Genomic DNA, 13708 nt, shown 5'->3' on the forward strand with positions numbered 1-13708 from the left:
CCAATTTCTGCCATTTTCATTTTGACCAATTGAAAGTGCAGTGCTCACAGTGTGCCTTTATTCTAGAGTATTCTAGTACCGCCTAACATATCGTTTACCTGTCAGATTCCAGCCGGCGTGCCGCCATTTGCAGCGTTGCTGTCATAAATGACAAAAATGTCAATGTTCGGAGAAAAAGCTCTTTTGCGATTTGTCAAAAACCGCAAGTAACTGCGTGGTGGAAATTTCGCAGCTAAAAATTTAAAAATTCCGCCTGAAAACATACTAAATTTGTGAAAATTCATACCGAATTTTACTGAAGAGCAAGTGAAGCATCGAATGCCAACATGTCCCGATATATGCAGAGACCAGAAAATGCCCTAAAACGGGCGAACGGTAAGTATCATCAGCCGGACTCGAGTTTCTTTTTTTCCAATATGGTGGCTCTCTACGTCCTATTTCGGTCGGCTTTTACACGTTGCAGGTTTGAGCCATACGCCAATTTTCTGGTTGGTATCAGTTTTTACTGTTGAGAATTGGGTTAATCTAGTTACTTCTAGGAATTTGTTAGTAATTTTGAAAAAGTCTTGCGTATAACAATTTTTATAACCGGAAAGTTTATGACATCACACACTTTACTGTTGTTTTTGTTGTTCCAGAATTCATCGAGGTGGGTAAACCGGCTCGAGCGCTGGACACCCTGCAAGAGGTATTCCGCATTAAAAAATGGACTTACACCTGGTCGGAGTCGGTTATCGAACCAATCATGTTCAAGTATCTGGATCTTTGTGTGGAGCTGAAAAAATCCCACATCGCTAAGGAAGGTTTATTCCAGTACCGGAACATGTTCCAGCTTGTGAATGTCGGCTCGCTAGAGAATGTTATCCGTGGCTATTTGAAGATGGCAGAAGAGCGTACGGAAGCTGCCCAGCAGCAGTCATCGCAGGCAATTTTGGAGATTGATGATGATTTGGATAACTTGGCTACACCGGAATCGATTCTGATGAGTGCGGTGTGTGGTGAAGATGCTCAGGATCGTTCCGATCGGACGATTTTACTACCCTGGGTAAAGTTCCTGTGGGAAAGCTATTGCCAGTGTTTAGAGTTGTTGAAGGTCAACTCGCACTGTGAGAATCTGTACCACGACATTGCAAAGATGGCATTTCAATTTTGCTTGAAGTACAACCGTAAGATGGAGTTCAGGAAACTATGCGAAAAACTTAGAAAGCATCTAGAGGACATCAGTAAGGTTAGTTCGCAAACTGCCAACGTTAGCATCTCGAAGCCGGAAACACAACAGCTGAATTTAGACACTCGTCTTCATCAGTTGGATTGTGCCATCCAGATGGAACTGTGGTTGGAGGCTTACAAGGCTATAGAAGATATTCACGGATTGATGTCGCTTTCGAAGAAAACACCAATGCCTAAAACGATGGCATTGTACTATCAAAAGCTGGCAATGGTGTTCTGGAAGGCTGGGAATCAACTGTTTCATGCTGCTGCTTTGCTCAAATTGTTCCAACTGTCGCGTGATATGAAGAAGAATGTCACACAGGAGGAAATTCAACGAATGACGTCGCATGTGTTGATCGCAACGTTAGCTATTCCACTTCCCTCGGCTCATCCGGAGTTTGATCGTTTCATTGAGACAGATAAGAGCCCATTAGAGAAAGCTCAAAAATTAGCCGTTCTGCTAGGATTGCAACAGCCACCATCGCGTGCTTCACTGCTAAAGGAGCTGCTTCGTTTGAACGTGCTTCAGTTGGCTGCTCCTCAGTTTCAGAATTTGCATCGTTGGCTTGAAATCGAATTCGATCCGTTGAATTTGTGCTCCCATGTTCAAGGTGTTATTGAAGAAATTACTGCGGACGAGAACAGTCCGTACACGCAATACTCTCAAGCCCTGCAGGATGTGACCCTTGTCCGATTGGTTCGTCAAGTTTCGCAAGTTTATCAATCGATTGAGTTTTCGCGTTTTCTCGCATTGGCCAAGTTTGCAAACAGTTTTTATTTGGAACGGATTTTGGTCGACTGTGTTCGTCACAATGACATGCAGATCACAATCGATCATCGTAATCATAGTGTTCATTTCGGGACGGATCTGAGTGAAAGCCAGCGAGAGGATCATCCGGATGGACCAACACTGCAGTCAATGCCTTCCGAGCAGGTCCGTTCGCAACTGGTTAACATGTCGGTTGTGCTGCACCGAGCCATTGCCACTATCAATCCAAACCGCAAGAAAGGCGAACGGGAGAGGTTGCGAACGCAGATGGTTAAACACTACGAGGATAATATGGTCAAGGAGCATCAGCGTATTCTGCAGCGACAGAAGAAGATCGAAGATCGCAAGGAATACATCGAGAGGGTCAATCTGAAACGTGAAGAGGAAGAACTTAGACTACAGGAGGAAGCAGCTCGGTTACAGAAGCTTGCCGAAATGAAACGGTTGGAATTGGAGAACGAGGAACGCGAGAGAAAACGACAGGAGTATGAGATTCAGGTAATTAAGGAACGTAACATGAAGGACAAGATTGACCAGATCAAACAGACGGCCAGCGGTCTGAAGATGCTGAAGAAATTCGACGAAGAAGATATTAAAAAAATGAACGCCGAGGAAATTGCCGCACGAGAGGCGGAAGAACGTGTGAAAGAGCGCAAGGCCCACGATAACAATCTGAAGTCGCAGGAAAAGAAGATAGACTACTTTGAGCGAGCTAAACGACTGGAGGAAATTCCGCTCATCGAGAAATACTTGGAGGTAGGTTTGGTGCTAGAAAAGTAGGACGGCTGTCATTTAACACTTTTATTTCACAGAACAAACTGGTACAAGATAAAGAATTTTGGGAAAAGCAGGAAGCAACGCGCATCGAGGCGGCCATCGCAGAAAGGAAAAATGCAGAAGCGATACAGGAGCGATTGCGACGTATGCAACCGGATCGGGAAGTCTTCTGGCAGAAGTTAAAGGGCGAACGGAGCAATCAGTTTGCCGAGAAGTTGAAGGCATTCAATGTCGAGTTAGAGGAAGAACGTAAACGTCGGCTTATGGAAAGGGTTGGACAACGGCGCGAGGAGCGCCGTCAACGTTGGCTCAAGGAGAAAGAGGAAGAGCGTCGCCGGGTTGAGGAAGAACTTCGAAAACAGAAAGAGGAGGAAGAACGTATCGAGCGAGAAAGACGAGCAGAGGAACGAAAGGCGGAGGCCGAAAAAAATCGCTTAATTTTCGAGAGGCAGCGCGCTAGAGAAGAGGAAATCGAGAAAAAATTGCAAGAGGAACGTGAGCGACTAAAAGCTTCCCGCGAAAAACCGCCTCGCGAAATGGATTCTTGGAGAGATAAACGAGGAGAAACTGCACCGCAACCGGCAGCAGGTCCTGCAGCGGCAGCGACTACAACAGCAGCAGCAACACCAGCAGCAGCGGCAGCAGAGTCCGGACGAGAAGAGCCTCCCAAAAAGGAAGGCATTTGGCAACCTCGTTTCCGTGAGGGTCGTGGTGCTGGTGCATCAGCAGCAGGTCAGGATCGACGACCTGCTGGTGACGATGCGTTCAAATGGCGACGCAGAGATGATGACACTAGGGAAGATCGTGATGGACCACGTCGTGGAGGAGATGATCGTGGTCCCATCCGCCGCGGGGGAGACGATCGGGACGATCGTGGGCCAATTCGGCGAAATGATCGTGATGAACGGGATGATCGTGGTCCAATAAGACGTGCAGATCGGCCACCGATGCGGTAGGCTTTGCTTTTCATATTCGAAACTGGATATAAATATTAAAGATATTTTACTCACAGCGATGGCGATCGTACCGGTGGTGGAATGCGTCGAGATGGTGATCGTCGAGATTTTGCCGGCCGTGATCGGCGTGATGATCGTCCTGGTCCACGTCGCGATGGAGATCGAGATAATGTGTGGCGTCCGGCTCAGGATGATCGTCGCGGGGGTAGCGGACGCGGAGGTGATGATTCTGGTAGTAGCTGGAGAGCTCGTCAGGAACCGGCAGCCAAACCGAAAGAGGATCGCCGCGAAGAGCGGCGTGGAAACGATGAGCGATCAAAGGAAGGTGAGTTCGGGTTTTGAAGAAAAGGTAAATTTAAATTCTAACTTTTTCTGTTTCTTTCAAAGCAGCTCGTAGCACTGGTCCTGACGAGGATGGTTGGCAGGACGTCAAACATCGTTAAATTGCTAACAGGTAACATCGTCTTTAAATGTGTAGAAGATCTACAGCAATTAATCTATCAAATCTGTTGGAACTTCGTAAATTATAACATATATTATTTTTACAGCCATTCATTTTTATTATTTTTTTTTGAACCTATTTCGTATATTCAGCTTTTTGCTGGTGGCTGCGTTTTAAAATGTGCACTCTACTTTGACAAGTTGTTCGTCCAGTGTCAGTTTTGACAATTCGTCAGTAATGTCAATTTTGACAAGCCACAAGTTTCACAAATCTCACCTACCCTGCTCATTTATGTTCTCAATTCAAACGTTAAACGTCAAATTTAAATTTGTTAGTTTGTTTCCAATCACCTTTTTCGTTACTATCAATTTATTCCCGTATCTATTCATAAACTGATCAATAAATTTATAAGCATATTCTCAGCTTTTTGAAAGCTATGTGTTAAGAGAATTAAGAAAGTCGAGATCTCATCTCATCAAATACAATACGACTAGTAATAAATCAATGAAGCTCGGTTTCAAATGACCAGGAAAACCGTGCAATCTTCTAACAATACAATACCTTAGCAATGTTTGTTAAAGATCTGCGCGAATTTCGATCACAATTTGCAGCAAAAAAACTAAAAAAATAATTCTGATAATTAGCTTTCCTCAGTATAGTGACCGCCCGATTAAATTATAAGACCGAAAGGTCATCGTATTGTGCGCTGTTAGTGGAACGATTATTGAAGGCCATTTTCGTATACGCGATTTCGAATATTCTATGTTCTGTACTTGTGCCGCTGGGACTACAATCGGCTCGACTCGAACCGTACTAGGCTTTTTCTTCGAGGGAGAAAATCAAAAATTATGATTTGACGTTCAATGTTTGAGTTGAGAATTGAAATGAACGCCTACCGCGATGTGAAAATTGAGACCGAAGGAACGGCTTGTCAAAATTAACACGACTGATATGTCAAAATTGACACTGGACAGACGACTTGTCAAAGTGAGGTGCGCATTTGGGAACGCAGCCATGAACAAAAGGCTGAATACCCTTTGACTTCTAGTGGGATTGTTTGGCAAAGATTATAACGATACAGTGAAAACATTTCTGATTTTATACATTTGTGTATTCATCGTTAAAGTAAACAAAATATGATTCGACTTCAGCATGCGAATTGAACACAGACTAAAACTCAAATACACACAAACTTAATTATATGACGTTATCTAGCTATTCGAATGCTGTTTAAAAATGGGAATATGCCTATTATAGCTTGCAAAAATATTCGAAGTTCAACAAGTATAATATTCTGACTAACAATTCAGTAATAAAGAATCAGCATATGTATCTGGTAGTACAAAGTAGTGTATGTTATTTGTCCGAAATCATTTTTTTCTGATAGCTGGGTTGATTACTTCACATATGTAGTTTGGCATGTGTTTCTTTGTTGTTAGCTTGGGGAAATAGGACCATGAGTGTAGTTGGGAACAGCAAAAGCAAACAGACTGGAAACAAGAAAAAGCACGGTAGCTCGATCCAATAACCATATACAATCGAAAAATCAGCCCACTATTATGCAAAACACGCTGCATGTGTTTCTCCTAATAAACCTATTTCAAAGGTAGGAGAAGCACACTCAGTCATATTTTGCATACTTACGGGCTAATTTTTCGATTGCACATGCACTGAAAAGAACGTCGTGGTGTTTCGGACTACATAGTCATGATAGAAACAACCATTTTCAAAAATGTTTAATTTACCATAAATTATTTTAAACTACCAGAAAATGCTTGATTGTACCATATGGGTAGGAGAAATACTCATGGTGATTTTTACTATTTTGTGCGTTTGACTTAATCTTTATTTCATGGTTGAAATAACTACTCAAATTTTCACTTCAACTGTGCTTCTGGTTTCGACTTGCCATAGTTCTATCATCGGTTTTACTACGAGCATGGTAATAATAAACGGATTTACCAGTGTTTTTGTTTGAAAACAGTTTACTTTCAAAATTGCTATAAATATGGAAATGTTTCCAGTACTGACCACACTGTCCGCCATGTTTTTGAACAAAATAATTTCACGGAAACCTATGCTTATATCAGTTTGTTTTAGAAAAGAAAGTTTTTTAGAAGGGAGCCGCAATATATCATCGGTAAGTATAATAATGGCAAAAATTAGTTATGATATTTAAAAGTGTGGTAAGGTGGGGTAAATCCAACAGTGTGGGTAAACCAGACCACCCTCTGTTATCGAAAATCGGAAGCACTACGCAAACTAATATCAGTGATATCGAGATGCTCAAACGACAACAACCATGTTTTTACAATTTTTGTTTTCATTTTTGTGCATAATTGACTACAGAATATTTCTTTTTGTTCAAGTGATCGTGGTTTTAGATTATTTGATTAAAGTCCTACAAAGTGCATAGATAGTTGGTTCAACTTTTTTCTTGATTTTTTTTAATTGCGTCGTAATGAAAAATGACGCGGTGGGGCAAATCCGACCTCTAAATAGTGGGATGTCTCTGATAGCTCAACTGATACGAGAAAAATACTAACGGGAATATCGCGTAGCCTTCATATATGGACTTAAGCCCAGGCTCGCCCCCCGCTAAGGCGAGGGTGTCAATATGCCTTACCAGATTGCATTCTGTAAACTGACAGTTGAGCGTGAAATCGTCGTTCGCGGCTGAAACTGTTCAAGACGTCGTCCATCGTGTACTTAGAAAGGCATTCAACACATGCGTTCACGTCCATTTTCACGGAGAGTCTAAAAAGTGCTTAAAGTTCTTGGTTCGTCTGCTAGAACCGATCAAACGGATTTTCGTGTGTAGCTAACGATATCGGGTCAAAAACCTAATGAAATCGGGAGTCTAGTCTATCATCGAGCAGACTAAATCGGGGGCTGATAAAATATGTATGTGTGAATAGCTTATTTTCAATACTGTCCTTAGGAATTTCGAATAGTTTGAATCGCTCAAACAATCAACAATACATATGTCGGCGTCTGCTTTGGAATTTCGAACAATCAATTACAAGATTTACTATAGCCTGTAGGACTTACCAGAGTTTTTCATCGCCTAGAAACATCTACTAGCAAAATTTTCCTGTTTGTATCCTAGGAAAATTTAACCCTTAAATGAATACTGTTGCCATTTGGCAACATACCGGATACCGTGATATAAAGCCTTAACAAGGGGTATAGATTGCATCCAACCAGAAAAATGAGTAGCAAGGAAAAATGAGTTCCATGCATTTAAGGGTTAATAGTCAAAATATCTGTAGAGCCCCTGATTTTATAGAACGTAAACCAGGGTGACTAAGCACTCGAAACTTTTTTTTCGAGAGTTTTCCTACTGGAGCTGTAGAGCTATGTTTTCGGCAGGCCCACTAAAACACTGCTTAAGGCCACTTGCAGAGGGACGTGATTGTAAATTTGATATTCATTGTACAGTTTAGACACAGGTTCAGATATATGCGGGCGTAGAGTCTTCGCGATCGCGTGTATCATCGCGAAGGTATCGAGAATTTGTACGTAAACGTGTTCAACTGTGCGTATGTTTGTATATCGCTTGTGCTAACGTGTATGTAACTTCGCGTGTATAAGTTTCGCATATTCGCCTGTGTCCTTGGCTGATCGCGCGCGGACCGGTAATCTAATACAGTCGTGATTCGCTGGTTGGATTCTTTTTAACTGGACCGCTTTTTAGTTGGACCTCCGCTAGTTGGACCATTGTCCAACTAAAAAGCATCTGAGCGCCAAAATCTCATGTCAAATTTGCTTTGACAATCAATCTGACATTATTTAGAGATGTGAACAGATGCATTTACACTGCCAACATCTCCTTCGGAGAGTTTTTGACATTTGTCAGTCGGTCCAACTAGCGAATCAAATTCGTTAGTTGGACACGGCTGTGGCCCAACCAGCGAATCACGACTGTACTTAATTTTTGGTGTACGGCTAAGATGCTAGAAGAAAGTGAGATCTTCCATATCACTAGAGTTCCCGGCCATGAAGCCAGTGGATATGGGAGCTTTCTTTTTTAATTGGTCCAATTGAAGGCATGGACCAAGTCTGCTAATACCAAGGATAGAAACGGAAGTGACCGATTTATGATCGTGCGAGTACGAGAGTTTTTAGGGGGGCTATCATGATTGCGATCGTTGCGGTTTGTTAACGGGTTTGTCACGTGTACGTGAATGTGATTTCGCGTGAATAATTTCGCTTTTATATTCTTGAATGATCGCGTGCGGACCGTGAATGACCGAAAGATGATTCACGTATATCGGTAAATTAATTTCACCTTAATTTATCCAATCCAACATTCCCGCATTAATAGGATCGAATGCACAAATTGAACACCGGAAGTATTAGACAATCTCACCAGCTGAGATGTTAGTAAACAATTTTTTGCCTGAGATCTTATGGCGTTTTCGTTTTTTTTTCTTGGTGCTACACCGGTGTAGTGCAAAGAAAGAGATAGACTGATTACACCCAAGTTTGAATGAGTGTAGCACCGACTACACCGGTGTAGTGCAGTGTCAAAAACGAATATGCCATTAGTAAAAGTGAAGTTTCATAGCTGATACTCGGAAAATATTTCACCAAAAATCAGCTAACAAATCTCAGTTTACTGAGATATCAGTTTCTAAAATTTCTGATTACATTGCCGAGCCGAATTGACCCATAGCAAAAGTCAATCTACGTCGACCTGCCAGCCGACCACAGCCCATAAGCCCTATCGGTCTCCTCGATGCACCAATCGAGGCGCAATGCAATACCGTCACACCCTTCAACCTTTTTTTTGCTGATTTAACTAGAATAGTGTACCAAATCATTTAAATTTGAAATGATCTTTACTCTCAACTTAGAAAACACTGAAAACAATTTTTTTGAACTTTTTGAATCGAACATTATGATTTTTGGGTATAAAAACCGAAATTTTTCGTTACGTTTGATTTTAACATGGGCATGATGACCGTACAATTCGTAGTTGCTACTCCGTGATTGACCAGAATAAGCGAAATTCTACAAAGAATCAACTAATGTGACCTGAGTGTAGCTATCCATTCTCAATGTGCACGTTTTGAGAGTTCTATACTTTGCAATGTCAATAACGGCGCCGGTCACGTCCTTACAGTCATCGGGGAAGGAAAGGAATGTTAGTGCAGCAAACGTTGGTATGGAGACCGTGTATACCTCTGCATCTCCACGTTTGCCACGAAAAGGACTTTTTGTTAGTAGTATGGGGTAAATAATCACACAAATCTGGATTCACCTTGATAAGTGATACAATCTATGCAACTCTCAGAAGTGTTATCATGTGTTTGTTGTTTTGGGCAGCCGGCTTCCGAGAATTTATGATAGATTTATCGTTTGTTGAATAAATTTGGAAATGATCGATTTGTAAAAAAAAGGCAACTTCAGCTCCGGACTGCCGACAGCCGGGAGTGTTGCTCATGATTAATTGAGTCTAACGGGATGTTCACGATTTCATTATTTCTTGTTTTTTTTATTCCGGCGAATCACGACATTCTACAAACAATACAATACCATGAAAAGCGATTACCTTAGTGTTTCGAGACATCATTGCTTCATACATTTACATATATTCAAACTTTGTTCAATTTTTTCTCGTAACAATTCGAATTATTTCAACCTTAAATTGGCATATTTTTTTTATTCGATACTTCAACGTGTTAAAATGGATGAAACTCTTTGTTAATCGATAAACCACTGAAATAAAACAACTTTAATGGTAAAAATGTTTTCAGATACTTATGTTCTCGAGTTATACGAGTTTTAGTAAATCGAATTTTATAGAATATTGAAATGTTTTATAAATTACCCATTAACATCTATTTATCTTTATAGAATTAGTTTAAACATACATTTGAATGAAAAACATTGACATGAAGAACTTAATATGGGTGAACATACAAGTTATCAAAGTCACCCCGGAATACGAAAACGGACTTCAAATTCAAACGATATTCAAAATAAAAGTAAGAAGGATCATTTTCTGGAGCTTGTATCAAACAAGAGTACGGTATGTAAACTTTATAAGGAACGGTGTTTTACAGATTTTAAATGAGTTTGCAATAAATAGGTCAACGAATTGGAATTCGAATCAATAGACGCAATCGGCAAGTTTCGAAGATCCAGTAATAGCTGATCAACTCAAAGCTTGAGTTTGCATGGCCGAATAATATCGTGACAAGCAAACTGATAATATTCGTCGAAAACAATATTTCGGGCATCTAAACCCACGCTGGTATTTCTATCTTCTCTCATTACCTCTCAGCATCCATTCATACGCTCAAAATCCTCCCGACAAAAGGGCATGAAGCATCAAACGACTGCTGATAGCACATTGCTGCCAGTATCAGTGATCAGTCCGAGGAAGAAGCACACAAGACACACGACGGCCGGCAGCAGTGATCAACGCACGCATGATGGTTAAGCCACGCTTCAAGCAACTAATCGCCTTATTGTTGATCAATTGCTCTCTTATCAGTACGGTTCGATGTGACGACGGTATTTACGCTTCAAAATGGTTATTGCGTTAAATCATTCACTTTCTTCCTGCTCTGTTCCGCAGATCGATCCTCATCCGCCGAAGATGGTGACGAACATAACAAACAGGTTGGCGAGAACCTGGTCTCGGCTCAGCTATTCGCGATCATCGACCTGTACAAACAGGAAGATCCCGTAGGTTTACCCGGGGCTACGGTTCCGGACCCGATGCCCATTCCGGAGATTAAACAGTCGTTTTCGATTGCGAAGATGCACATGAAGAATGTGCTAGCGTACGGGTTGTCCAAGTTCCGTATTAAGCTGCTCAAGACGGAACTGCACACGATGAAAGTTCAAACTGGTGTGCAGATCGACGAAATGTTAGTGAAGGGTAACTACACCATGAGTACATTCTTCAATCGTGCCGAGGGTCCGTTCACGGTCGTTCTGAAAAATGTGATGACGAAGGGTACGTTAACATACGAATGCTATTGCAGCCAATAATTATAACTAACCGGATATTTCTGCAGGGAACGTCTCTCTCGGTGTTGACCGAGACGGCAAGGTTCGAACGCAGGACATCAGTTTGGACATTGCGTTCGATGATATGTCAATGGATTTTCAGAATCTTGGTTTCATGGGAAGTATTTTTCAGAGCGTAGTCAACTCGGCCTCTAATCTGGTGTTTGACACTATTAAACCATTCATGTTGAATGAGGCCTACTCCAAGATTCGGGCCGAGATCGATACACGGGTGGAGAACGTAACCACCGAGAACAATATACTGTTTCCCAACTCGATCTCTCCGCTGGACATGGCTATCGGAGAGGCCCGAACGCTGGTGCGCAACAAAAAGTTTGACCCGTATCTAATTCCCGACTACAATACAACGGCGGGAATCTTCGGCATGCATACGTCGCATACCTGGATTAGGGGCGTGTCTAGCTTCTACCGATACGGAAACATCGGCATCGTGATGCAGAACAATACGGTGGCACTGACGATGCAGATCGGTACTCAGAGGATTATGGGTTCAACCCAATGGGAGGTATCCGTTGGTCGTGGCATGCTCACCCGAGCTGGGCAAGCTCAGTTTACAGTCGAACACATCAAGGTGGCGTTTGAAGTGCAGCAGCCGTTGGATCTACGGAAAAAGCCGAAGCTTAATGATATTCAGCTGGAACTTGGTAATATACAGGTTAGTTTAATCGTTTACAACCCTCGGGTGGGAAAGTTGCTGAACCCAATTTTCTGCCAATAGGTGCGCTGCGATGGAGCGGGAACTTTGGACTACATCGTTGAAGCGGTGGTGAATATTCTGCCTAATTTGCTGCGTTACCAGATTATGGACGCAATCGAAAATCCGCTCAGGTCTCGCATCCAGGAAAAGTTGGACTGCATTAACGTAGAGCAGATGATCAAGAAGCACATGGTTGAGTATGAGCAGCGAGGGTTCGATATGGAAATCGATTTAAAAATTTGTTAAGCGATTCAGTGTATGCAATGCGTGGTAGTCTAAATCAGTGGAAGTAGTATAAGACGAATATTTGAATTTCAGGAATAGGTACAACTTATTGTTCAACTTCTTGCTTACTTGGACATTTTAAATCATGTTTTTTTACAGTGAAAGTTGAACTAAATCCAGCATTCATAAAGACTGACAATTCAACATTGTTTTGTTAGTGTCAGAGATAAAAAAGTTATCTTAGGTAGCTTGACTCTCAGATTACGCAGTAATTCTGTGTCTGAATCGCAGAATATATAAGAAAAATAGTCTCCGATTGTAGACTTGTGCTCACGACAGTAATAAATACATATTTTAAGGCCGAAGTAAGCGATTTTTCTTTACGCCGATTAGTTGTAAATAGTTTAAGCATTTTATTCGGAAGGCTTTTGAAGATATATTAACTTTGCTGACGGTCCCTTTAATGATTTAGACTCTTCAGTTTCAGGGCAGTATTCAATTTTTTGGTCGTTTGGAATATAAATCATTGATACTCTTGTTTCCAACGAAGGCGAGATTCGCTCGATTCTAACGAATAGTAAGCCCATAAACGAGAATACGAACCACTTCGGATCTCCCCCCAGCCATCTTCAAGAGTAGCTGCGCCCAGCTGTTCTTCCGTGGGTAGTGCTGCTTCCAGCTGATGTTGGGCCTTGGCGTCCGACTACGACGAGTGTTGTACACCGTCGAGAGTTTTGAGCGCATACTGCGCATACTGCAACTAGGTAATGGTCCAAATCTATTCGCACTGCGGTAGGTACGAGCATTGGTGATATCAGAGAAGAATCGCCCATCGATTTGAACGTGATCGATTTGGTTTTCGGTGCGTTGGTCAGGTGATCTCCAGGTGGCTTTGTGGATATCTTTGCGGAGGAAGAAGGTACTTCGAACTACCATGCCTCCCGTCCTACCTGAGCTAGCCGTCGTACACCTCCTCCAACTTCGCGTAGAACTCGTCGTTGGGTCTCCCATCGTGTGGGCAGTGTACGTTGATAATGCTGTAGCTGAAGAAACAGCCTTTGATCCTCAATTTACACATCCTTGCATTGATCGGAGTCCATCCAATCACGCGTTGACGCATTCTACCCAGTACTACGAAGCCGGTTCCCAGCTCGTAGGTGGTACCACAACTCTGGTAGAAAGTAGCCGCCTGATGCGCCATACGCAGAAGAAAATACGTTCCTGCAGTGCTACGACTTCAAAGTTGCGTGGTTGGAGTTCATCGTAGATTATCTTGTCGAAAGCTGGAAAGCAGAGTGACCTGCAGTTCCATGTTCCGAGTTTCCAATCGTAGTCCTTATTTCGTCGCGTAGGTCTTTGGCAATTGTTCCGATTCGTATTTTCTTCTGCGTTGTTCGTAACGGTTAGTTTTCCAGAGCGGATTGTTGGGCCTTCCCCAACCCCCTGTCTCGCCGGAAAACCATCGTGTCAGCTCTGTTTGGAGTCCTACGCTGACACGTGGACGATACGTCAGCCGCCCCTAACAAGGAGAACAGACACTGTTTTGAACCGCCCCTAATATGGGGAACAGACGCTCGGATGGA

The 13708-nt window shown here is 42.4% G+C and overlaps 2 protein-coding genes across 5 annotated transcripts; both read left to right on the top strand.

Moving 5' to 3' along the window:
• The first annotated feature begins 168 nt into the window (after positions 1-168).
• LOC131676654 (eukaryotic translation initiation factor 3 subunit A) lies at positions 169-5502 on the top strand. Of its 4 annotated transcripts, none has more exons than XR_009303213.1 (7): positions 169-375; positions 639-2737; positions 2794-3710; positions 3771-4039; positions 4102-4168; positions 4263-4302; positions 5187-5502. XR_009303213.1 is itself a non-coding variant. In XM_058955874.1 (5 exons), the coding sequence occupies exons 1-5, from the start codon at positions 327-329 to the stop codon at positions 4155-4157; spliced, it is 3390 nt and encodes a 1129-aa protein (XP_058811857.1). In that variant the 5' UTR covers positions 169-326; the 3' UTR covers positions 4158-4269. The 4 variants fall into 4 exon arrangements, 2 of the variants coding, with proteins under 2 accessions (XP_058811857.1, XP_058811858.1); XR_009303214.1 differs by having other exon boundaries at positions 4105-4168; XM_058955874.1 differs by lacking the exon at positions 5187-5502 and having other exon boundaries at positions 4102-4269.
• A 5039-nt stretch (positions 5503-10541) lies between these two features.
• Positions 10542-12490, top strand: LOC131676657 (uncharacterized). Its single transcript, XM_058955883.1, has 4 exons — positions 10542-10681; positions 10746-11129; positions 11191-11858; positions 11922-12490. Exons 1-4 carry the CDS (start codon positions 10597-10599, stop codon positions 12144-12146), a joined length of 1362 nt encoding a protein of 453 aa, XP_058811866.1. The 5' UTR covers positions 10542-10596; the 3' UTR covers positions 12147-12490.
• Positions 12491-13708: the final 1218 nt, after the last annotated feature.

The sequence above is a fragment of the Topomyia yanbarensis genome, chromosome 1 (assembly GCF_030247195.1).
Source record: "Topomyia yanbarensis strain Yona2022 chromosome 1, ASM3024719v1, whole genome shotgun sequence".
Taxonomy (NCBI): domain Eukaryota; kingdom Metazoa; phylum Arthropoda; class Insecta; order Diptera; family Culicidae; genus Topomyia; species Topomyia yanbarensis.